At 36.6% G+C, this 24,247-nt stretch overlaps 1 protein-coding gene across 1 annotated transcript in view; it reads right to left on the bottom strand.

Moving 5' to 3' along the window:
• LOC111064034 (E3 ubiquitin-protein ligase hyd) overlaps window positions 1-24,247 on the bottom strand; it is a 99,970-nt gene that overhangs the window by 12,834 nt on the left and 62,889 nt on the right. The window contains exons 31-42 of the mRNA XM_039440410.1: window positions 22,824-23,174; window positions 21,455-21,723; window positions 19,857-20,103; window positions 18,752-18,892; window positions 12,935-13,165; window positions 11,135-11,394; window positions 9,301-9,515; window positions 8,480-8,648; window positions 7,094-7,276; window positions 5,362-5,559; window positions 3,351-3,525; window positions 1,249-1,519 (exon numbers count right to left, since the gene is read on the bottom strand). Coding sequence (XP_039296344.1) covers window positions 1,249-1,519; window positions 3,351-3,525; window positions 5,362-5,559; window positions 7,094-7,276; window positions 8,480-8,648; window positions 9,301-9,515; window positions 11,135-11,394; window positions 12,935-13,165; window positions 18,752-18,892; window positions 19,857-20,103; window positions 21,455-21,723; window positions 22,824-23,174 — 2,710 coding nt within the window. The remainder of the gene's footprint in view (window positions 1-1,248; window positions 1,520-3,350; window positions 3,526-5,361; window positions 5,560-7,093; window positions 7,277-8,479; window positions 8,649-9,300; window positions 9,516-11,134; window positions 11,395-12,934; window positions 13,166-18,751; window positions 18,893-19,856; window positions 20,104-21,454; window positions 21,724-22,823; window positions 23,175-24,247) is intronic.

Below are 24,247 nucleotides of genomic sequence, written 5' to 3'. Positions count from 1 at the left end.
ATGCGAAGATGGAAGAGGTTAGAGATATCTGCTGACTAATGACAGACAAGGATAGCAAACTAATGTTAATCAGGTGCTGATTTTATAACGTGAATCTCATAATACATTTGATGACCAATGTTTTTTGTGTGTTATTGTGAATAATTTTATTGAATGAATCACTAAGGGCCGGTTTCCGAGCTCGGGATTTAGCCAAGTTCTAGACTTTTAACAGCTGGAGTCAGAAAGTTAGCTTTCCGAAACGGGGCGTAGTCGTACTCATAGTCAAAGTCACGTTTAAATACAATTTCGAAAACTAGAATATTGAACACAAAATAAAATGAAGGGAAAATGATGTAAAGTTACAGCTGTTTTGAATTATTTAAGAATGTTTAATTTCGTCAAGGAAAACGTTTCCAATTATAGAAATGAGAAAATAAAGATTGTCATAAAAACTGCGACAACGACCCGTTTCGGAAAGCCAATTTTCTGATTCCAGCTGTTTTAAGTCTAGATCTTAGCTAAATCCCGATCTCGGAAACCGGCTCTAAAGGTAGCGGGATGACATGTAATTGGATCTAGTCTGAATAAAACTGACTTCAAATTGAGTCTCTAAATCCGCCCAATACCTCAACTCAATGGGCCCGTTCTGTGTACATGGAATGTTGTAAATTGTCTGATTCACAATTTACCAGGTAAAAAGTTCCGCGTCCCATGGGAAGAATTTTGACAGATTCTGTACCAGAAAACAGTTCCAAGTTCCTGCCCCACAGTTGAAGCGTGGTAAATTGTCCGGGCTGGTACAGTTCCAACTATCTGAGCTCTCATTTGTCGATTGAGTTGTAGTCTGCTTGCTTCTCTGCGCATGCGCTGATAGTTTACCATAGCATAGCCATAGAATACATAACTAACAATATGACGTTTGATAACCATTCATTAAATGAATTTTTCTCGATAGAAAATTTGAGAGTAATGGAATAAAAGAAATTTACACTTTTCTAGACGGTAAGTTTGTAAAACAGCCTTTCTTCATTCAAGCAGCTAGTAAACGACACATTTTGGTGTAAATCAACTTTATAAGTGCGTGCCAAAAGCTTAAACTAACGATTTTGAAATGCCGTTCCATGGGAACATTTTGCACTAGTCACGTGATGGAACAATTTACGATTGGAACTGGAACAATTTACTGTACACAGAACGTACACAATGAGGTTATCATTTGATAGTCTATCTATAGAACATTTGATAAAATGCGGTGAGTAAACTGACCGTCCGGTATTCCTGAAGGCATTGAGTCGTTCGAACGAAGCCTTGCCCTGCCTGGGCGAGTAGAAGCCGCGTTTGCCCGGACAGTAGAAGAGCGGCGCATTGTCCTCACCTGCCTCCTCGCCACCTGTCTCCATCTCACTCGCACCCCCTCCCGCATTCACTCCTGAACTCCCTCCTCCCCCGCTGCCACTCCCACTACCTCCTGCCGCCGCCTTACTGCTTCCTCCGCCTCCCCCTCCACCCGATGAGGACAGGCTGAACATGTCCAGGTCTAGAATAAAAAATAAACAAATAAATCATCTTTTGTCAAAACAATATAATGTCATAAACTATTATGAAAAAGAACAGATTGTGAAGAAACAAAACTTTATAATATTCTTTGGACAATTATTTTTTAATATTGGACGACAAATTTAAATAGGAAAAGCACATTAATCTATCAATTAGTTAGATCAGGAAACTTTTCTACAAATTCTATCAACTCCGTAAAATCCTCAACTAAAAACTGTTTATTTTTCTTTAGTGCAATCAATTTTAAGATACGTCATAATTATCTGGGGAGCTACGCATTTTATACATGTTGAACCTCTCTATAAACTTCAAAAACGAATACTAAAAATAATAGGTTTTAAGGAGAATCAATTTCCCACGAACATTTTTTTCAAGGTCAGTAAAGTACTAAGTGTAATACAACTCTACATCCAGGCTATCATCACGCGAATGAGGAGAAACAACGAACAACTAGGACTGGCAGATCATAAACATAAAAAAGGCAGAGAAACACGAATTCAATAGTACCAAGGATGAACACTACATTTGGTCAAAGAAACTACATATATTTGGCACGAAAATTTACAATTCAATACCAAGTAACAAAGGGAATAAAAAATAATCGTAAAAACCACGAATAAATGATTAAACATAACCTCAACAAACTACTTTCAACATGACAGTAAACAGAACGCCGCCATTTTGTCTTAACGACAGATTACAGATGTTAACTGACCAAATTTTGTCAGTTAAGGGCTAATTGGAACTTCCTCTAACGACACGTTTAGTTTCTGGTGAAACCCGGCCTTAGTGGTCGACTAACTGGCATACTAACTCCACCGAGCTAACTCTACTCTACTTACTTGGTCGACTAACTGTTTTCACTGCAATTGATGGCTTGAAGGAGTTCAAAAAAACACGCAGGGAATTCCTTATTGTATTGTGTCCGTACAGGTTAGCAGACTTCCTTGTTGAATAATGTTTGATTGATGTATGTTATGTGGGATCTGTTGTGTTGAAATATGAGTGATGGTAGATATTAGATTAAACTTTGACATGTCATATACTGCGGGATCGTTGCTACCTTAATGCAGTTCAGTAATTGTAACGAACAAGAAAAGTAAAGTAAGTAAAGATTAGGTAAAGCTTGTTGTCTAGTGAACAGAACTAACCTTAAAATGTCAATACTTTTTAATAAATTAACATTAAAACACTTATTAACACTTTTTAATAAATAAAAATACTTCTTAAACTTGATAGCCTACAGCACGACTCTACTCTACTAGCTCGAAACTGTTTTCATTAGCATTGTAGTGGTAGAGTAGAGTGAGAAGCGGTGGTGGGGGAAGACAAGTGGTAGAGTACTATCCCATGATGCTATCCCACTATACTCTACTAAAAATTAGTACTCTACCATGAACGTTTTCATTGGGAGAGTTCACATGATAGTAGATGCCCAGGGAACTCTACCACTAACTCTTCTAATGAAAACCAGGCTTAATTGTCTGTTTTGAATGAATGTGACTATTGTCGATGGCCTATGGTCCAAACAAATATACACTACCTCCGTAAACAAAGCCGTAGTGCATTCGTGTGACGTCAGCACAGGCAGGGCTCCTACACCCATAAAAAATTCGTTGATTTCAGCTGATCTATATCAGCTAGTGTTTTTATTGGTGTAGGATCCCCCTACCTGTGCTGACATCACCAGAATGAATATAGATTAAAACTAATGACATTTGTATAATAATTTTATACAAGAATTCATAGCTTTGTTTACGGATGTAGTGGCCTATATCGATAGCTAAAGCATGGATTAACTGTAGGCTTACCTAGAAAGGCCTCAAAGTCCTGACTGTGACTGTGCGAGAGAATGAGTTCGAGTGCCTCGTCCACGCGCTGCCTGAGTGCATCTTCGCTGGCCAGCAGCATTAGCAGCTGAGCGGGAGTCAGCTCCAACAGCATGCCTGTGATCTTACCCGCAAACGACGGCCGTAGAGCCATCACCTTAAACAAACCACGCAAATCATTCAAAACAGAGTAACAACAGTCTGAGAATATTCATGAACTCTCGAGCTGATACACTGTGCCGCACACAACAGTGCCGGTGGAAATATAAATCCAATAAGTCCTAATGGTATTATTCATACTCGCTCGGCCGGACTGAGTAGGAATAGTCCAATTGGAACTCGTGGGAACTATACATGTTCACTGTTACTGCTGCTCGCAAATCCAGCTTTAAGCTATCCTCATTTCTTATACCAAAAGAAGAGAATAAGGCTCAACTCACACTTACGCGACTCAAGTCGAGAAGAGACTGCGACTCCAGTCTCTTCTCGACAAAGCATGTGTTTTCAAATGGTGACACTCAGACCAGTAGATTCTAGTCTCCACGACCTCACGACTGTGAGACTGAGTCGAGCGTCGACTCGACATATTGGTCGAGCCTTGACTTGAGTTGCGTAGTACCGTGCATTTTCAAGTGAGGTTATGTTTCATGAAAGTGATGTTTTCATTTTATATAAGAGAATAATAAGAATAAGAAAAGACAATTTATTCATATTAATTATTATAAAATTTGTTACATGCTAAGTAGTGACGAATTAGATCTCATATTTTTAATAGAGTAAGGTTAGAAAATGGAGTAGCAAGGAACTGAAGTAGTGACAATGAGCAAGAAAGTCGTAAGGTCGAGAGACTGGAGTATCCTCGACTGGAGTCGTACGATTCGAGTCGAGGTGGTATGAGTTGAGCCTGAGAGTTCATAAATATCAACTCAGCTCTACAAAGAAGCTGCACCCTTTATGACATTACAACTTAATAATTATTTGCCTGTTTTTATTGGTTTGTTATGTAAAAACGCTTTTGAAGGAAATTTTAATAAAACAGACAACATTCAAAGTATTAGGGACAATGCTATTCATTCAACTAATGCTGACAGTATGATAATTACAATAAACGACACTATAGTATGACTTGGTAATTTCCAACTTTTTTGATGCTATCAAAAAACTAGTTTTTTGACCAACAACTTTTTTGATGCACTAACGTAACGTTTCACATGCACGATACAACTGTACAGCTGAAAACCTGAACGCTAGTGACAGTATTTTCCAACAAAGGGTATAGTAATATGTGTGCTCTTACTGTTCACGAAAATGTTAGATGAAAAGTTACCTGATTGGCTGGCCTTATCTAGGTAATACCATAGAGAAACAATAGCCTAAGTAGATATCCCATGGTAAAGGGCGTTTATGTCGCAACTTTTACTGTTATCTCAAGCCCATAGTCCACGTAGTTCTTTCCCGTGAAGCTGTGTGACGCTGGTAGACTCTCATACTGTGCCGTTCATACACTCTCACCCCAACAAAACAGTAAAAAAATCAATAATCGACTTGAGATAACAGTGAAAGTTGCGACATAAACGCCCTATACCATGGGATATCTACTTACGCTATTGTTTCTCTATGGTAATACACTGATAATTTTGTTTCTATGTTGACGTGCCTATACAATTAAATTATTTTACAATAATTTACATAATGAAATTATAGTACCCTTTGAAATTAATAGAATAATAGAAAAAGAATACGAATTATAACTACTAGTTTACTAGTTATTAGTAAACATTTATTTGATATTTATTTTTAAAACCTGACGATGGTGTGATCACCGAAACTAGTAGTTATAATTTGTATTTCTATTCTATTAATTTATTAATTTCAAAGAGTACTATAATTTTATTTTATAAATACAAGAAAGTAGCCTTGAATTCATATATATTTCAAGAAGATATTTTACAATAATTTGTTTTGGGCAATAAATAAATGAGAAAAAACGTACCTTGGGATAAAGCCGCTCACCCAGCTGCTGTTGACTGATTGAGAGATGGTCGTTGTTAGGCGGGTCAACGGCCCCCCCTCCAGTGCCTCCTCCTCCCCCACCCCCCGCTCCGCCACTGCCGCTGCCGGGCGGCACAAATGGCCGTGCCTCAAATGATAGCGAGCGTCTGGGTTCACGGCAGCGCGCCGATATTCTTTGCTGCAAACACAACACCACACTAATTACAAATTCACCAGGAAGACATCTACTTCATAATAATTATAAAAAATAATTCAATTCAATTAATGGGACTATGGCAGGATTTCACATAAGCCTGTTGAATTTTAACCATGATCAAATGCCATGAGAACCAATCAGAGAAGGCTTTTTTTAAAAGAAGGCTTCTGTGTTTGCTTCTTGTTACATTTAATAGCGGTTAAAAGCTAACAGGCTCTTGTACAACCGACCCTGAATGTTTTTGCTAGTTTTAAGAGTTGATTTCAAGTACAAAGTTCCGTAGTCAAAATTAGTCAAAGTTCCGCCGATCAAAGTTCCCTAGTGTATGAAGCCCTTTACTTTTATATCCTATACCTACCCTATACATGGGAAACCATAGTATATTAAATATCTCTCTGTATTTGATTTTTGTTAGACAATAAATTTTGGTTTGAATCTCATCGACATTATTTGACGAAGCTTATCATCAGGAGCAGAATTCATACCTTAATGCAATGCATAAAAAATAGATTGCATTAGGAGATACAGGTCGTATTTTTGTCACATAACTATTCATAAAAGTAATTTTTTCATAATTATCAGTAATTTTTTCTTCCATATATGGGACGTATGAGTTCTAACCCGGGACGTATGAGTCTCGGGATTTCTGCTCTAACTACTGTTTGCAAGGCCTTTTCTTCTAGATACATTTGTTGAAAGTGGATTCGCTTACAATTTTTGCTCATATTTTTCTCTCTTTTTTCCTGCCTTCTCCATTTTTCCCTTTTCCACTCCTCTTTACCCTTCATTCCTTAAGGGCCCCCATACACTAGGGATCTTCGTTCTTGCGAACCAAGTTCACCAGTGTATGTGGAACATTGGCGAACCGCGAAGCAAATTCGTGACGAATTTGGTCTTCAATCTGGATTAAAAACTTTCTTCGGTTCGTCCGCCAGGGCGATATATTCTATCTATATATATTCAATATATTTTCTTCCCACAGCAGCTGCAAACTTTGACACACTCATCTCTAGACCCCGAAAGATACTGAAGTAAAGAGCGGTAGTTAGCTCTCCCCAATACAGTGTGTGGGACAAATCCTATACGAACTTGCATCGGCGAACCAACTTCGCCGATCAAAGTTCCCTAGTGTATGAAGCCCTTTACTTTTATATCCTATACCTACCCTATACATGGGAAACCATAGTTGGCTAGGTATTTTTCCTCCTTTCTTTCTTTTCAGAACACGCCACCATAGAACCTGTTTTCGTATTTTATTAGAAACTTATTTTTGATAGTGATTTTTTGTATTTCGATTTCTTTCATGTATTTTGTGTTAAATTGAATAAAACAATTGTTGATTGATTGATATTGAAGCCATTGTATATTTAATACAGATTAAATTGTCCTAGATGTATTCAATAATCCAGTTCAAGATTTAATTAAGTGTCCTAGAAACCGGGCCTTGAAGATTTCGAGCTGGACCAACCTGTTCATTATTTTCTCTATGATAGAACCTAATATTGTCTATACCAACCTGCGTGTACCGCCTTAGTGTGTCGCGTTCCCTGGTGCGCATGCGCTGTAGCACACTGTACTGGGTGTAGCGTGCACCGACCTGCGCCGACTCGAGGTTGGGCATGCGCTCATTGGCCAGCAGTGCCTCGGCGATCGCCGTGTAGAATGAACGCGCCACACCTGAGCCTTCGCCAGGCTCGTCCTAGATTAGACAAACAAATAATTTAGAAAAAATGTATTTTTCCATCATACAAAACAACACACAGGAGACACTTTACTTGGAGTGAACAGTGAACCACCAATATCGATATGAATAATTTGATAGTATAGATAAAAATAAGTTTCAATGTGGATGACTATTGTCAATGCTTACTGCTGTTTAGCCTGTGTCAAATAATAAAATTGAAGGTTTCGACTATTGATATAAACACAAATAAGTATAAAAACAATTTACATGCGTTGCCATCAAACCCAAAGGTTTGAGTGTTGCAGCGAGCATAAATTTTGGAAAGCTTATTTCATCCACTTTTCTCAATGAGATGATCACAGTCCCACACTTCTGCTTTAAACTACAGTATTATTTGGATATTTTATCTAATGAATAAGAATAATGGGAGAATATGATAAAGGAGAGGAAGGAGAGGAAGGAGAGGAGGAGAAAACGGATTAGGAGGAGAAAAAAGAGAATAAAGAAAGAGGAGAAATAGTAATACAGAGTGTCCACTGAATCAGGCTCAGAAAATTCCCATACAATCCGCGTATATTTCACGTTATTCCCAGTTTTCCCCGCTGGTTAAAACACATGATTAATATGTAAAAATATGGGTTGTAAGCGGGGGGTGTGTGGTTATGGGGTATGGGGTTACTCAGAAGGGTGGTCATTTGAAAAAATGTAATATTCTTAAATAACAATATCAAAAGTAAAGCAGCATGTTTTACATCAAAATGTAACACCTTTAAATATGATGATAACTGTTTTCTGTATTCCGAATAGCCTAATATAAAAAACAAACTCTGCCTTTAATTCATATCATATAAAATTAGCAAAGTAGCTAGTTGACAAAAGTGTCAAAAACAATTCCCGTATCTCGACAAAATGCTCGTATAATTCCCTTACATTTCCCGCTCAAATGAAATTCACGTACAATTCCCGGTTTTCCCGCCCCGTGGACACCCTGTATTATGAGCAGGAGAAAGAGGAAGAGGAGTAAGAGGAGGAGGAGAAGGAGTAAGAGGAGGAGGAGAAGGAGTAAGAGGAGGAAAGAGGGAGTAAGAGTAGGAGGTGGAGAAGAAAGAGGAGAAGGAAGAATGTGCTCACCTTAAACAAACACTGCCATTATAACGTGGACCTCACTATAACCTTGTTAAACGGCAAGATTGTTAGGGAGAGAGACTGCACACTTACCTTGGATAGAGTCAAGTCTTTATTCTGTTGATTTCTCAGCTTCTCCATGTCTCTGCGAAACTTAGCCTCTTTGACAGGGAAGCCTCCCAGTTCGGAGACCACCGAGCCTGGCTCAAGGCCCACATCCTCCATAAACACTCGGCCAAACAGGTCCAACGATAGTCGCCATCTGAAATACAACAATTAAATTCATTCAAAACAAACAATTCTTCAATCCGGATAGAAATGAGAGTACAAGGCCAAGACCTGGACTGTGTACAAATGTTGGCTAAAATGATGATTGCCAATTTTCCTGTGCAAGGGCTGACGGAAGTAAGCAAACTGCGGATTTCTGACTACTGAATTCCTAATTATAAAATTACGCCTGCTAGGCTGGTTGGTTCAAATAGCCGGATACAACTAAGCTGGATGATCAAAAATGTTTGTTATGCATGAATAATAGGATAATCAACTTCGTTACACAAAGGTTCATAGTACCTCGACAGCAAAAGCAATCTACTATATAATAGGATATTTTATATTATTTACATTAATTTACTAATATTTTATTATTGTTCTGTTAATGTACGTTATAACGTTATGAGGGCAATTAAAATTGAAATTATCTTTATTCTTTTTCTTAGAAAGTACAAACAATATACAATATGTACATACAAAAACTTGAAGAAGGTTCCTCACATGGACAAGGCCTGTGTGCAAGGAATCAATACATTATTTGGGTTGAATCCATAGTACCCTAAATCATGCATTTTTTCCAATAAATGAATAAAAAGAGCAATCGACAGAGTGAGTATCGAATTTTGAATTTGAATGTGACTGACCGTCCGAGTAGCAAATCGTGAGACACTGACTGTCCGATGAGTGTCTGCGACGGTGTGACTCTCTGGTTGGCAGTTTCTCCGCTAGGGGCGCCACCTGTCGCACCCCCTCCCACTGCCACACCCGGCGATGAATCGTCAGAGGCATCCTGCTGCACTTGTCTGCTACTGCTTCCCCCTCCACTCGACGCCGCCATGTTCTCTACTGATTCCGTGTTCTGCACAATATGAAAAACCAAGTGATAATAGTGTGGAAATTTAATAAAGCCAAGTAAACAAATGGATACAAAAATTAAATAATATCCTTTTATTATCGTTCGAATATTCTGATAGGCTAGGGCTACTTGAAAGTTTTAATAAAATAGAATAGACCTTTTTTTGATTATTTATTCAATTTAAGGAATCACTAACACCCTTAAATAATTTTATTTCCGACACAACTAATTCAGGTATTTATCGCTTTTTTAAATTACAATGATTTTAAGAGCTTAAAAAGCTTAATAAAATAGCTTAAAAATATTAGTGGGCTGGTGATACTTTGAATTATCTATCCATTCATTCATATATTTATCTAGTTTAAGTGACAAAATCTGAATAAAAAGACTAGTACAGATTGATCTCGATAAAGCACATTAATATACAAACTATAAACAGTATGCTCTAAATACAAATTTAGAACTGTAAGAGCCCTCATGAAAAACACATTAATTCGAAAGTTTCTAAAAATCTTTTCATTGTTCTATCAACATATTATCATCCCAATCGGTCAAGTAGTCATGAATGCATAGGGAGCATACATACATAAGGTAGCATGCATACAGACATGCATAATTTTTATTTTCAAGAGATAATCTTTACAAAAAGTATTTCCTCCGTAAAATGTGTATCATTTCGTCATTATGAGTATCAATGATTATGATTATAAAATCATCAATTCACATTGAATCCCTGAATTCGATAATTATAAGTTGATTAAACTAAAATGATGACGATTTCAATAGAACCTCAATAGCCAGGTTACCAATGTAAACATATACATTTATTCAACTTATTTATTCATTCACAATCTACAATGGAAACAACAGGTACAAGTTAGTTACAGTACGCGTCCCGTAGCTTTGCCTCCGTGACTTTGAAACGGCGGCGTATATGCAAGGTATGGTTCGTGGGGTAATATTTACGGTTTTGCATAAAAAACCCGGGGTTCAGAGACCCTAGATGGAGGAAGAGCTTCCTTGAAGGAAGCTCCCCCCCCCACACACACATACACACACACAGATTCTCCATGAATGAGAGAGTTGCAACTTATCACCAACAATGAAAAGAGCATGTTGTAATGTCAGCTGATAGGCTGTGTTCTTAACTCCAAAAAGCTACTTGTGTATATTCTCGGACACAGCCACTACCTCCGTAAACAAAGCCGTAGTGCATTCTGGTGACGTCAGCACAGATAGAGCTCCTACACCAATAAAGAATCATTGATTTTAGCTGATCTGAATCAGCTAGTGTTTTTATTGGTGTAGGAGCCCCACCTGTGCTGACGAAACACGAGTGCACTATGGCTTTGTTTACGGAGGTAGTGAGACAACACGTTGCTTTTGAGAAGATACAAAAGAGCATCTGTTGCTTATGGAAAGATACATTTTCAAAAATGTTCGATGGGTAGTATTGTAGTCTATAGGTCCTCCGCCGATAGGCAAAGCTACAGGACCCGGACTGTACCAGATGAGACATAATAAAAATAAATATAATGAAACAGACAATATTAATGGAAGGTCCCCTCACAAAAAAGTGTAGAATTTTGAAATGCTTTATCAGTAGAGGTGCGAATACTCACATTAGGCACAACCGATCCGGCGCGCACAATGACACTCTTGAGCACGGGCGGCGGGCCGGTCTCACCCTGGGGCGCAGGCGGGACAGTTGGGGGCACGCCCCTCACCGAAATGATGATCGGGGCCCTGATGGGGTCCGCACTACTACTGCCTCCTCCCATGCTCTGCTTGGAGTCGTCCTCAGTGTCCGAGTCGATTATCATCATGTTGTCTTTGCACGACACTGACAGGTCTTGTGGCGTGTCTTCGTTCATTGCAACGTCTACAACAATTACATTCGATTAGATTGTATAAAAAACTGTTATCTAAAGAATTTCATATGTGGAATATCTTCGTTCATTGCAACGAATACAAAAAATATTCAATTCTATTTCAAAAACTTCACACATTCAAGAGCAGATGACTCAAAATACAACAAAACTCTACTAAACAAAACTTGATGGAAATTAATCAAGTTTCATTTCCGTATAGTTAATCATATCGATGGGAAGCATTATCACAGAATAGAACAGAATGGAAACTAGCAATCAAAACCAATGCCTTTTACATGTCTCGAATACTAGACACGTCACGTGACTGCGCCATCTTGTTAAAGATTACAATCCTGATCTTTTGATTGACTCGCGGCAGTGATCGAGATCAATTGATCCGGATCAGTAAATGATCCGAACCTCCCATCAATACTATTACAATGCGGAACTTTCTAACAAGATGGCGGATTTTTGTACCAGGGTACTAGCCGAGTTTCCATTCTGTATCTATTCTGTGGCATTATTCCCAAGATATAAGCGTTTAAACAGAACTTTTAGGTAATTAATCAAGCTTCATTCTCGTATAGTTCAGTCATGTCGATATGATATGAGTGATGATTTGATAAGGGTGGGTTATTAAGGATGTAGAGGATTTATAATGGATAGAAATGTTTGAAGGAATGTTGTGGAGGAGGCCAAAGGCCCACAATAGAAAAAAAATCATGTCGATGGAAAGCATAATTTATTTTCAAGATATAAGCGTATAAGCAAACAGTTATAAAATACAACTTTTGAACTACCCTCATCCCTTAAGCACAAGGGGCACGGATGAGGACTTTTGATATGTTCACTAGTCCCCTTGTTTGGACTGCAAAGTCAAAAATAATGTTTCAAACATTCCTTTCAAATTTCTCCGTCAACTGATCTATTGTTGCTAGACAGAAGATTCCACACTCAACACTAAAACTAATGCAACAGTCGTAGGGAGAAGAATGAAATTGTGAAATTATATACATATCAAATAGAAGAGAATTTAATATTCTATGAGTTAATTATCAGCATGAACTCTATCAACTCATAACACGAATTTTTTGTGTGATGAAAAAAGGACAATAAAACAAGTTTTAAGGACAAAAAGATGACAAAAATAGGAAGAAATTGGGTTTTCTTTTAAATGTCATACCTTCAAGAGTGTATATTTCAAAATCTATGGGAGGTATGTAAAGAGAAAAGTTTCAAATAGAACTTGTAGGAAAATTTGTAAGCTTTGATGAAGAATTTCATGAATTCTCTTACCGAATTTGAAATGGTCTGTCCCAAAAATTCAAACTTTATGCACACATATCTCAAAAATAGAAGATTAGGAAAAAATCCTGAGAAAACTCTCTTATTTTGATAGCTTGATAGTATACAAATCGAAAAACTTTGAAAAATATCAGGAGTAGAAAGTTTTTTTTTAGCCTTTGCACAGCCTTTGCAAAAGCTTTGGAGTGAAAATTGCGTGGGAACCTTTCGTTGACTGGACTAGTTAGCGTTAGGATATTAACTCACCCATCATCTGCCTTGATGTGTGCTGCTGCATCATGTGTGAGGAGGAGGCTGAGGCTGAGGCGGAGGAGGAGGGAGGATGACTGGTGCTGAGATCTAGTGTAGGCCTGAGATAGGCTGCCGCTCCCGCTCCCGTCTGCGAATCAGAAACGCCCCGCTGTGAAAGGCCCAACCTGGTAGGCAGCATTTCTAATGTGCTCAGTGTACTACCTCCTGACGACGATTGTTGGTTACCTAAACAAAATCATTAACAAAAAATAAAATAAAAAGGGTACCAGTAATTCTATGTAATAAAGCTTTCGATCAAGTAGCAGACCTATTGAAATAAACTGGAAATACAGTAAAATATAATAGCGATAAGTAGAGTTTTGTGACTTAATGGCTTGTATCAGTTCAGCTTTCGATGAGAGCGGTCGTGTCGGTAGTAGCTCCGCTCTAATCAGTGACCTTTGCCGCTGCGTGATAAATTCTCAGGACGAACTTTTTACTCAAATAATTCATCCATTATGGCACAGTGCTTCAACTGTAAAATAAATCTCGCTGAAGAGGATATCTCAGTGAAGTGTAGTGAGTGTGCGAATGTGTTCCACCCTGCGTGTACTAGACTGGAGTCCATCGATAAGTTTAAAAAAATGAACTCGCAAGCCAGAGCTGCGTGGAAATGTGCGAGCTGTAAGCAGGATAAAAATAACGCAGGTCAGTCAGACATTACCTTAAAAAAATTATCCTCTGATCTAATAGAGAATCTACGTAAGGAAATAAACGATCTGAAATCCTTCTTCAACTCAAAATTGGGCGACCTGGACACGAAATTGGAAAAGTTAAACACCAAAACAGATGCTATAAAAACGCAACTCAACACCCTCACGGAGGATCATAATTCTTTAAAACTAAAATTTCTCAATCTCGAAAAAGAAAACTTGGAGGATAAAAAACATGTTCAGAGGCTAGAAAAAGAAATTCACGATCTACAACAATATACTAGAAAGGACAATGTTGAAATAGTAGGTATTCCCGAAACCCAGGGTGAGAATTTACATATCGTCATGAAAGCCGTCGCAAAATCGTTGAATGTGGAGTTCAAGAATGAAGACCTATCTATTGTCCACAGGATGCCAACCGCTAAAGGATCCACTTCCATCGTGGCCAAATTCAGTTCCAGATTGAAGAAAACAGAATGGATCACCGCGGCACGCAAAATGAAAGGCATCAAATCAACCGATGTATGCGACAAGCTGCCCTTATCAAACGTATATGTGAATGAACACCTCTCTCCCTACTACAAAGGACTACTTGGCAAAGCTAAGAATTTAAAAAAGGACAAAAAACTAACCTTTGTCTGGGTCCGTGATTGCAAAGTTTTTGTTAAAAAATCTGAAAACTCTCGCACTCGGAGAATTATGAGCGATGATGATTTAGTAGAATATAATTAGTATTTAATTATACAAATGTCCTATATTTCCTAAAAATATTCAAAATTGCGCAGTAGGCTGGTTATAATGGGTTTTTCTTTTAGTGAACTTAAAAGTTTTGTTTTTTTTTTAATTTAACTCTTTTCCTCTTCTTTTTTTTAATCTCATTTCTGTTATTGTATTATAACTTTCCTTATTTCATTAACGTTACTGATGAATGATGAATATGGCTTTGATGGGGTGATTGATTTGGAATGTTTCGATACGATTGAGAGCGATGATATTTTAAATTTTGATCCTAACTCTCATTTAGATGAAGTAATAGATAATGTTGTCTCTTTTAATATTATACACATGAATATACGTAGCTTAAGAAAAAACTTTGATGAATTTGTTTATACTCTTCAAAACTGTAAAATAAAATACGATGTAATAGTTCTAACTGAAACTTGGATGACTGAAGATAATATTTTTGACTATAGCATAGATGGATATACAGTTATAGATAAGCCAGGCCAACTAAATAAAAGTAACGGTTTGTGCATTTTTGTGAAGGAATCGATTGATGTACATTATCTTGACTGTGAAAATTCGGAAGCAGATATAATCATGATTAGATTAGAAGCTCTCAGCTGTCCTTTTACTCTTATTGCAGTCTACAGATCTCCTTCTTCTAATATTGAAGCATTTCTGAATGAGTTGGACACAAGTATGTCTAATGTTCAAAAAAATGAAAATATAATCATGATCGGAGATCTGAACATTGACATTCTGCGGAATAATAATTTATCAAATGAATATAGTAGCCTATTACAAATGTATGGTCTGAGATCTCTTGTTAATAAACCTACTCGCATTTCATGTAATACAAAATCATGTATTGATCATATATTCTGGAAAAATGTGAATTTTAAGGAGAGTCATGTTCTTAGCTCCATACAAAAAACATACATCACTGATCATTTCTGTACAACTTTTCACATAACAAAATCTATCACAAATACAAAAGAAATTAGAGAGATATTTACTAAAAAAATTAATTATACAAAATTGATTGACTATTTAAAACAAGAGAATTGGCAAAATGAAACTAACTTGTATGATGAAAATTTAAATTTGGATGAAAAAATTAGTAATTTCTATGACAAATTAATATTCTACATAGAACTAACCACTGAACAGATAAAAATTAAAAATAGAAATAGACCACTGAAAAAATGGATAACTCCAGGGCTGATAAAATCAATCAGAGAACGTGACAAAATGCACAAAAAAATGAACAGTCAACCGTTTAATATGGAGCTACAAAATAGGTATAAGACTTACAGAAATATTTTGAATAAACTTATTAAAAAAACAAAATTTGATTATTACAGGACTAAAATATCAAATTACAAAGGTAATAGTAAGAAAACTTGGAACTGCATACAGGAAATTTTAGACATACAACGTACACATAAACCACCCGAAATCGACCCAGACATTATGAATAAATATTTTTCAGAAGTAGGAAGAAACTATGCAGAGAAAATCCTCAACAGGTCCACACGAAATCCAGTTAACTTACAGTATCCACCTTGTGCAGCGGCTGACACTCCAAAATCATTCTTTATGCATCCAACAAGTTATGAAGAGGTACTAATAATGATTAAAAGCTTAAAAAGTAACTCCTCTCCGGGAGTGGATGGAGTAGGCAACATATGTTTGAAAAATATAGCAGAGTTCTTAGCCAAACCATTGTCAATTTTGTTTAATAAATGTTTCGAGTTAGGCCATTTTCCTTCACATTTTAAAATAGCTAAAATAATTCCTCTCCATAAATCAGGTGACAAAAAAGCTCCCGAGAACTACCGTCCTATCAGCCTTATAAGCAACCTGTCTAAAATATTTGAAAAGATAATAAAAAAACGAATGGTCGAATATCTTGAAAAATACAAATTTATTGCTGTAAATCAATTCGGGTTTCAGGAGGGTAAATCCACCGAAGATGCAATGACTGAGTTGGTTAGAATTGTAACGGAAAACTTTAAAAACAGTAGAAAAACTCTGGCTGTGTTCTTGGACCTAGCAAAGGCCTATGATACCATTCCTCATAAAGTCCTTCTACGTAAGCTAGAGAGAATAGGTATCCGGGGAACGGTGTTAAATTTATTTAAAAGTTACCTGCATGAAAGAATACAAATCCTTGACACCAGTAAACTGACATTGACCGACTACGGTCTTCCACAGGGTACAGTGCTCTCCCCGTTATTATTTTTGGTATATATCAATGATCTATTGAAAATTGACATCAATGGATGCCATTCCATCTCCTTTGCAGATGACACGGCCTTAATTTTTACTGGGTCAAATTGGCGGGAGGTTAAGTGTTTAGCCGAGGCTGGTCTGGCTAGGGTTAAATCTTGGCTGGATCACCACACGCTGACACTTAACATAAAAAAAGTGTGTACATGCTTTTCTCTCCATCAGAAAGGTCTATCCCTACAGAGCTATTTCAAGATGGTGTAAAAACTCACTCAGACTCCTGTACATATTATAATCATTATGTAGAGTTGGAAGGGTTACAGGAGAGGGATGAAAACTGTGTATGTCAGGCATTGATAAGAGTGAGGGAGACAAAATATCTGGGAGTCATGTTAGATTCACAGCTCAAATGGAACGCTCACATTGATAATATATGTAAAAAAATGAAACATATTATACATAAATTTTACAGGTTAAACGGGTTAGGTGATTTAAATATATTACTATTAATTTACTTTGCTTACGCCCAGTCAGTATTACAGTATGGCATTAGGGTATGGGGTGGGGCATTGGACGTACATTTTAACAAAATCTCCTTAATTCAAAAACACTTAATTAAAGCAGCACTTGGTCGACCCAGACGTTACCCTACAAATCTCCTTTTTACAGAATTCCCAGTTTTAAAAGTTAGGCAACTATTTGTGAAAAACATAATATTATACATAATTAAAAACAGAAATCTATTTACACCTCAAGCTCGAACCTACAATTTTCGAATGCAAGATAATTATCAAATTAACAGAACTGACATGACTGTATGCCGAAGACAATTTCCTTACATCTGCAATAGACTCATCAACCTGCTACCAGAAAACTTAATAGCAAATAGAACAACAAAAGCAAATCCTAAAAAAATAGCAGAGTGGATAAAATCAATAAACACTTCTCAATTCTTACAAACATAATATAATATTAAATATCACCATCATCTCATTTCACTAACTACAGTTCATCAATAATTGTATCAATTCTCAATTATATTTCAGATATATTCCTTCCAACACAATATATATCAACATTGACTTATAACAGCAACCAATCATAAAATTTAATATAGCAGTAACTTACTCCATTTGTATTACACTTCAACTTTTCTCATATTATCAGTATTCTGTACATTTTTATTGTCATACATATTTGTATTAATTTTTCTTCTCTTTCACTTGTGTATTGTACTTTTTATGAATTTTCTTGGTACTCGCTGCCAGCACTCAAACCCTTGGTTTTGCAGGCAGCGCCTATTATGTTATTTTGTGTAACAAAGTTTTTATTTATATGAATACTTTGATTGTCTATCTTGCTTAACTTTGTTTTGACATTTATCATTGTTTTGTATTATATTTGAAATGGCAAATAAAATTTGATTTGATTTGATTTGATTTGTGTTTAATCCGTGTTTTATTGTGTTTCAGCATAAAAATAGTATAGGAATTACAATCATTATGATATTGTTCTGACATATCACCTGTCATTTGAGTGATACTCAAAATTTTATGTACCATGTGACGATTGTAAATAGATCAATAAATACAAATTCGTCTAAATTTCATATTCATTTGGAGTGCTATTCATCTATTATACTATTATATTAAATCTTCGTACAATGATGCCAACTAATGAAAGAAATTCATTTAAAAACATAAAAGTTGACACTTGATAATGGAATGAATACTCGAAACCGATATAAAAAAATACCTTCAAGAAATGCTATAAAATATCGATAACAGATGTGGTTAGAACGCAAACAGTACAGTAGTGCGTCTTATCGCTTTTAGTTCCCCCCCTCTCTCACTCACTCTCTACCTAGCTCTGTCTATCTTCGAGGAGGAGGAGAAGGGTGCTATCTCCCGGCAGAGCTGGCTGAGACCCCAGTCATCGTTACAACCGCATCAAGTAAGTGATGTTACAAGCATCAGTAAAAAAATAATTTTTTAGCTGTAAATCAAGTTCACTACATAATTGAATAGTTGACAATTATTATTTATCTATCATAACATTTAAAACTTATTATTATTCAATTTTTTTTTAATTTTTCAATTCATTCCATTCTATTTCTCGCTAAATGTTTGTAAACTAAGTATAATTGCAGTGAACTTGCACTGACCAGTAGCTGTTAGAGTGATGGGCTGTCGTGGTATTCCGAATAGATCCTCTCGCCTTGCATTGGGTTGTAGCAGGTGTGGTTGATCAGCCAATGGCAGAGCGCGAGCCATCGGCGTGTCGAACGGGTCGGGTGGTGGACAACCTGAAACAATTGTACACAAATTATACTAATTTTTTATTATTCATTTTATCAATTTATTCCTAATAACATAGCAAATAATCAATAAACTCAACAACTTTCCCAAAAAAAAGGGCAAGCTCGAGCTAGCGGAAGGAGCCAGCCGAAATTGGGCTAGCTAAGGCTAGGCGCACACCAGTTAGTTAAGACTAGACAAGACATGATCAGACACGTTCAGTCACAATACTTCACATAGTTGCTTATGAAGACATGTCTAATTGCAATGACTAATAAGTATTTGCGAGTAGTTAACTACACGGGACAAGTATTTCTTCTAATAATGCACCTGTATTCATCTGTTTTTACTTAATTTTTAGAGCACAAAAGGCTAGTGTTTTCCTATTGATCCTTAGCTATTGCATATGGTTTGATATACTTGAGCTGGAAATCGAACCAAAAACATAAATATCTGCGGAATTAATTTGAGGGAATACATTAAGTTGTCACACTGCTCTTTCTATTTCTAATAAGCCTACTCGTTTTTCGTCATGTAATAGCAATTGGATTGGATTTCCTCAATTTTCAAAATTTTTGAATCATGATCATTTATGAAATACTAAAGATCAACAATTCGAAGTATTTATACAGGGCTACTTCAATTCAATTCTTTATTGTCAAAATTTAACAACGTAACAAATCAAAGGTTAATAAATCAAACACTTATCACAAGAAAATAAAAAAAATTAACTACCCAAGACTAAAAAACTTGGATGTATAGTTATAGAAAATCACTAGTACCCTTATTAAACTTTATACAAAGCACGACTAATTTCGGTGATATAAAAAATAATGGAACTGAAATAAAAAAAGGAACTAATAATTTTCTAAAACTAAATAAATATTTTGATCAAGTTTAAAATTATTAATGGATAACTTCAAATGCTGATATTTTTTTGAGGAGATAAATTTGATTTGATTCCTCACTTACCAAGACAGAGCGTCGAGTCGGATCGCTGAAAGAAGGCGTTGCGGCGATTACACTTGACGCCCACTCCTGCGGCGGCTGCCGAGGCGGTCACGTCTACCGCTACGGAGGCGGCTGCTGCTGCGACGGAGGCGGCACTCTCGCCGTCCTGGCTCTCTTCCACTGCCCCCCCAACGGCACCACCGCCTCCACCCCCCTGGCTGCAGCCCCCCAACAGGTCATCGTCTGTTTCGTCGTTGTCGTTCTCGTCCTAAAATCCAAATTCACGATTAAAATTCACTACAATTTTAAAATTCAATGAAATCAATCATACATATTTTAATTTTGTGATTATGTATAAATTAAAAAATTGAAAAAAATAATAATTTCGATTAATTTAATAGTAGTTTTTACAATAGTTTTAAGATTACTAGTACCCTTTTTTTTAATACACAACATAGTTTTGACCAATTATGCTATTATCAAGTGTTCGAATGCAATAAAAAACATTGTACTGTAGAAGTGAATAAAACAAGTTCTCAAGTAAATAAAGTTCTTAATGGAATAAAAGTTGTTAATTTTATCTAAATTTGAACCTCGAAAACAGCTCAATTGATATAGTCAAATTAAGTACAGACGCATTAGTACTTTCGAGCATATCTTGGACATAATTTAACGATCGTTGTCCGATTGTTAAAACGTTCAACGATAACATTAACAATGATAACTTTCATCTATTAAATTTTAAAATATTAACACACATATTCTTTGAACCATTATATAGATCGAGTTCGTTGGTAAACGAAATTGACTTACTCCTTCATCTTTTTTGATGATTGACCAAGCGAAGTGAGGTCTAAGATTCAAGTCGACGATTTGGCATTTCTCTTAATGTTTAAATGTTTATATGTTTTTATGTTGCACATTTACGGCGAAACGCGGTAATAGATTTTCATGAAATTTGACAGGTATGCTCCTTTTTTAATTGCGCGTCGACGTACATACAAGGTTTTTGGAAATTTTGCATTTCAAGGATAATATAAAAGGAAAAAGGAGCCTCCTTCATACGCCAATATTGGAGTAAAAATTAGACTAGCATTTGACTGGACTAGACTAGCTTAGACAATTTAGCATTTCAAATTACAAATCAGCGGGTTCTTCTGGGTACGCTCTTCTCCTCGGCATTTATTTGGGGTGGATACCCCTCAAAAACTGGGTTTGGCCTCAGTCCGCCGATGCTGCCCTCGACCGTTCTCCTATGAAGAGACTTGATCCCCTCCTTTTATTTTGTGCTGTATTACTGTATCGATGTTGATTATGTTTGTGGCCTTATGACGAAGCCTATTGAAATTTGTTTGATGGCAAATAAAGTATTCTTATTCTTCAGTGTGAGTATTCATATTGCTCTTTCCAGATATTGTTTCTCATCTGCGCACTTGGTCATACATAACCGAGCGTGCACTTATACGCATTTAATATTATCACACCCTAAGTTGATGAATAGAATATTTATTTCGCCAAAATACAAGATGCAAAAGACAAATATAAATTTTGTCTGAATTGAAACAATTTTTTTGTTTGCAAACAATAATTTGCAAATTCATTGATGCTATATAGTTTACCTGTTGATTCCACGAGTCGCCAGCGCCGGCATCCAAGTCGGAGGCGGCAATGAGCGGCGGCAGGTCGGAGGCGGCGACACCGATGAGGTGGTCGGCGGAGGCGGCCGACTGTCGCATGTAGTAGATGAGTGCATCAAACACGTAGGCGATGTGACGCAGCGACGACACGTCCAGCACGGGCAGTGAGTCTGCGTGCTCCTGGTTGTGCGCGCGCATCAGCGACAGGCAATACGACAGGAACTCGCGACGCGCTGAGTTCGGTTCTGCCGCTGCATCAAGTCAAATTTCAATTTCAATTAATTTATCCACACACATACAAGATAAATACAAATGAACACATGCAAAACAAACAACAACAAAAAAACAATAGAACAAATAAAAGAATAGTGATGCAAAAAAGGGAGGAGGATTGAAGGGTTTTCCAACTATGGTTATCCATGTACTAGGAAAAACCTTCAATCCTTGATAACGTGAAAAAGGTACCAGAAAAAGTAAATAGACGGTATTTATTTACAATACGAATGACACAGATGTAATAGCATTGGTAGATAAAATAATAAGGTAGTCCTTGTAAAATAAGGTGCTTCTTCTAAATTTATAGGTGACAAAGTCCAAGATAAGGTTTTTTTACGTGTAAAACAAGTCAATATACCATTTAATATTCATAGAAATATGGTTTGAGTATAACTCGCAGTATGTACCTATGTAAAAAGGCTGTCTAGTTTATTCATAACATAGAAAATACTGTGTATTCAAACACACAGAATGTCAAGACTTTGAAACAAACCCAGATATTCAGATGGAAAGGAACTCTTGTACACTATAAAATGTTCCATCGAATAAAAACGTTTTTAGTTTATTCTTGAATAATGGTTAGAATTTCACATGTACAATTTTTATAAAATTTTAGTCCAAAATAAACATGAAAGCACCTTATTTTTTCTCTCCCTATCATTTTGATGTGTTTTTATTGTATGAATCAATAAAGAATAAGAAGAGTTCTTCCAAATGTGGATATATTTATTTATGTTTTAATGTTATCAAAATTTTGGAGGGAAATAGTATAGTGTACCGTATACTTATTTTTTCTCTCCCGATGCGTATTTTTTTGTAAAAATAGAATAAAGGCTCTAAGATCTGATTTGATTGTAAAGCATAAAAAAACCAAATGATGAATGACTAGTAAAAATACAAAATACTATGAAATTTATTAATATAATATAGAATTAATTAGTGAAAACATCAAATATTTAATTATCTTTATTATGGCATAAAACAATCATCCTACTGTTCAAAGTTTCATTTGTAAATTTGATTTGGATTTCAGTTACGTGTAGTTCTCTAGAATATTGATTGAAGCTATACTAACCTTCCCTCTCGCGGCCACTACGCACGGTGGAATCGGCTGCGGTGGGGCCACTAGTCAAAAAGCCGACATTCCTCGAACCGCCCTGCGATCCGCTTCCACCACCGCCCCCACCCGTATTACTGCCGCCTCCCGACGTCGAACTGACGCCTCCACCGCCACCTCCACTGCCACGATGATGGCTGCTGCCGCCACCTGTCGCCGCCCCAGCTCCCGCGCCTGAGAGGCGGCTGATGCCTGGCACCACTCCGCCGCCGCCGCCTCCGCTCACCACCCCCGCTCCGCCACCACCACTCGACAACACCGACAGCGGCAGTGCTGAACTGAGCACGCTGCCTGCCGCACCTGCTAGGCCTTGCAGCACAACAAACATACATTCATTTTTTCAAATTTAAATTGAAATTTATTTGTAAAAGAAAATAAGTTACATGCAACACAACAAACATACTTTTTTCAATGGAAACTGAAATGTATTTAGAAAGAAAATTAGTACAAAGCTTCATGAACAAAACATAAATTGAATAATTTTCAACAAAAACGGTAATGCAAATTGAATTTTCTTCTGCACTACCAAAGAAAGAAAAACCTTGAGTGTTGTAGTGAGTCGCAAGATACCTCTTGAATAAAATTGAAATTTTGCTTACATATTTTCCATATAACCGAAACTTACATATTTTTACCATATTTACTCACTATACTTTTACATAAGGACATAATCGAATGCCATAGAAATTTTCAGAGTAAAGTAAACAAGACACAACACATCATTGTTCCATTTTTTGCCACAAAAGTCCATGGTTCAAATGACTTTCTAAGGTCGTAAAATTTTGTTTTTCATTTTAAAAAACTTATTTTCGAGTTCCGGTTGCATAAAAGCCTGTTAAATTTCAACTATTATTAAATTCAACGAGAATCAATCAGAGAAGCCTTCTTTTCGAAAACGCTTTTTCTAATTGGTTGCAGTGGCATTTAATCTATCATGAAAATTAAACAGGCCTTTGTGCAACCGGGCCTTCCAATTGGTTTCAATTTGAACTTGATTGTTACATAGTCTGTTGCTTGTCATGTGTTAGGCCTACTTTTAAAATTAAAAATCAAGACTGATTCTAAAAAAATAATATTACAAGAAAATCCCAATTAAAGGATGTAAATCACCCCCGAAGACTTCTGCTACTGCAAATATTGACAGCAGGGTAAGCTGATTGACATCAGTTCAGCTAGATGAAAATTTGATGAGCGCTACTATTCAAAAATTATTTGTCAGCCCGGGAATCGAGCCCGGTACATATTAGCGCTCATCGAATTTCCATCTAGCTGAACTGATGTCAATCAGCTTACCTTGCTGTCAATATTTGCAGTAGCAGAAGACTTCGATGTGATTTACATAATTTAATTGGGATTTTTGAATAACGATTATTCATCAATTA

This window comes from Nilaparvata lugens, chromosome 13 (genome assembly GCF_014356525.2).
Source record: "Nilaparvata lugens isolate BPH chromosome 13, ASM1435652v1, whole genome shotgun sequence".
Classification (NCBI taxonomy): Eukaryota; Metazoa; Arthropoda; class Insecta; order Hemiptera; family Delphacidae; genus Nilaparvata; species Nilaparvata lugens.
The sequence above is the reverse complement of the archived record's forward strand: the minus strand, read 5'-3'. Positions and strand labels throughout refer to the sequence as shown.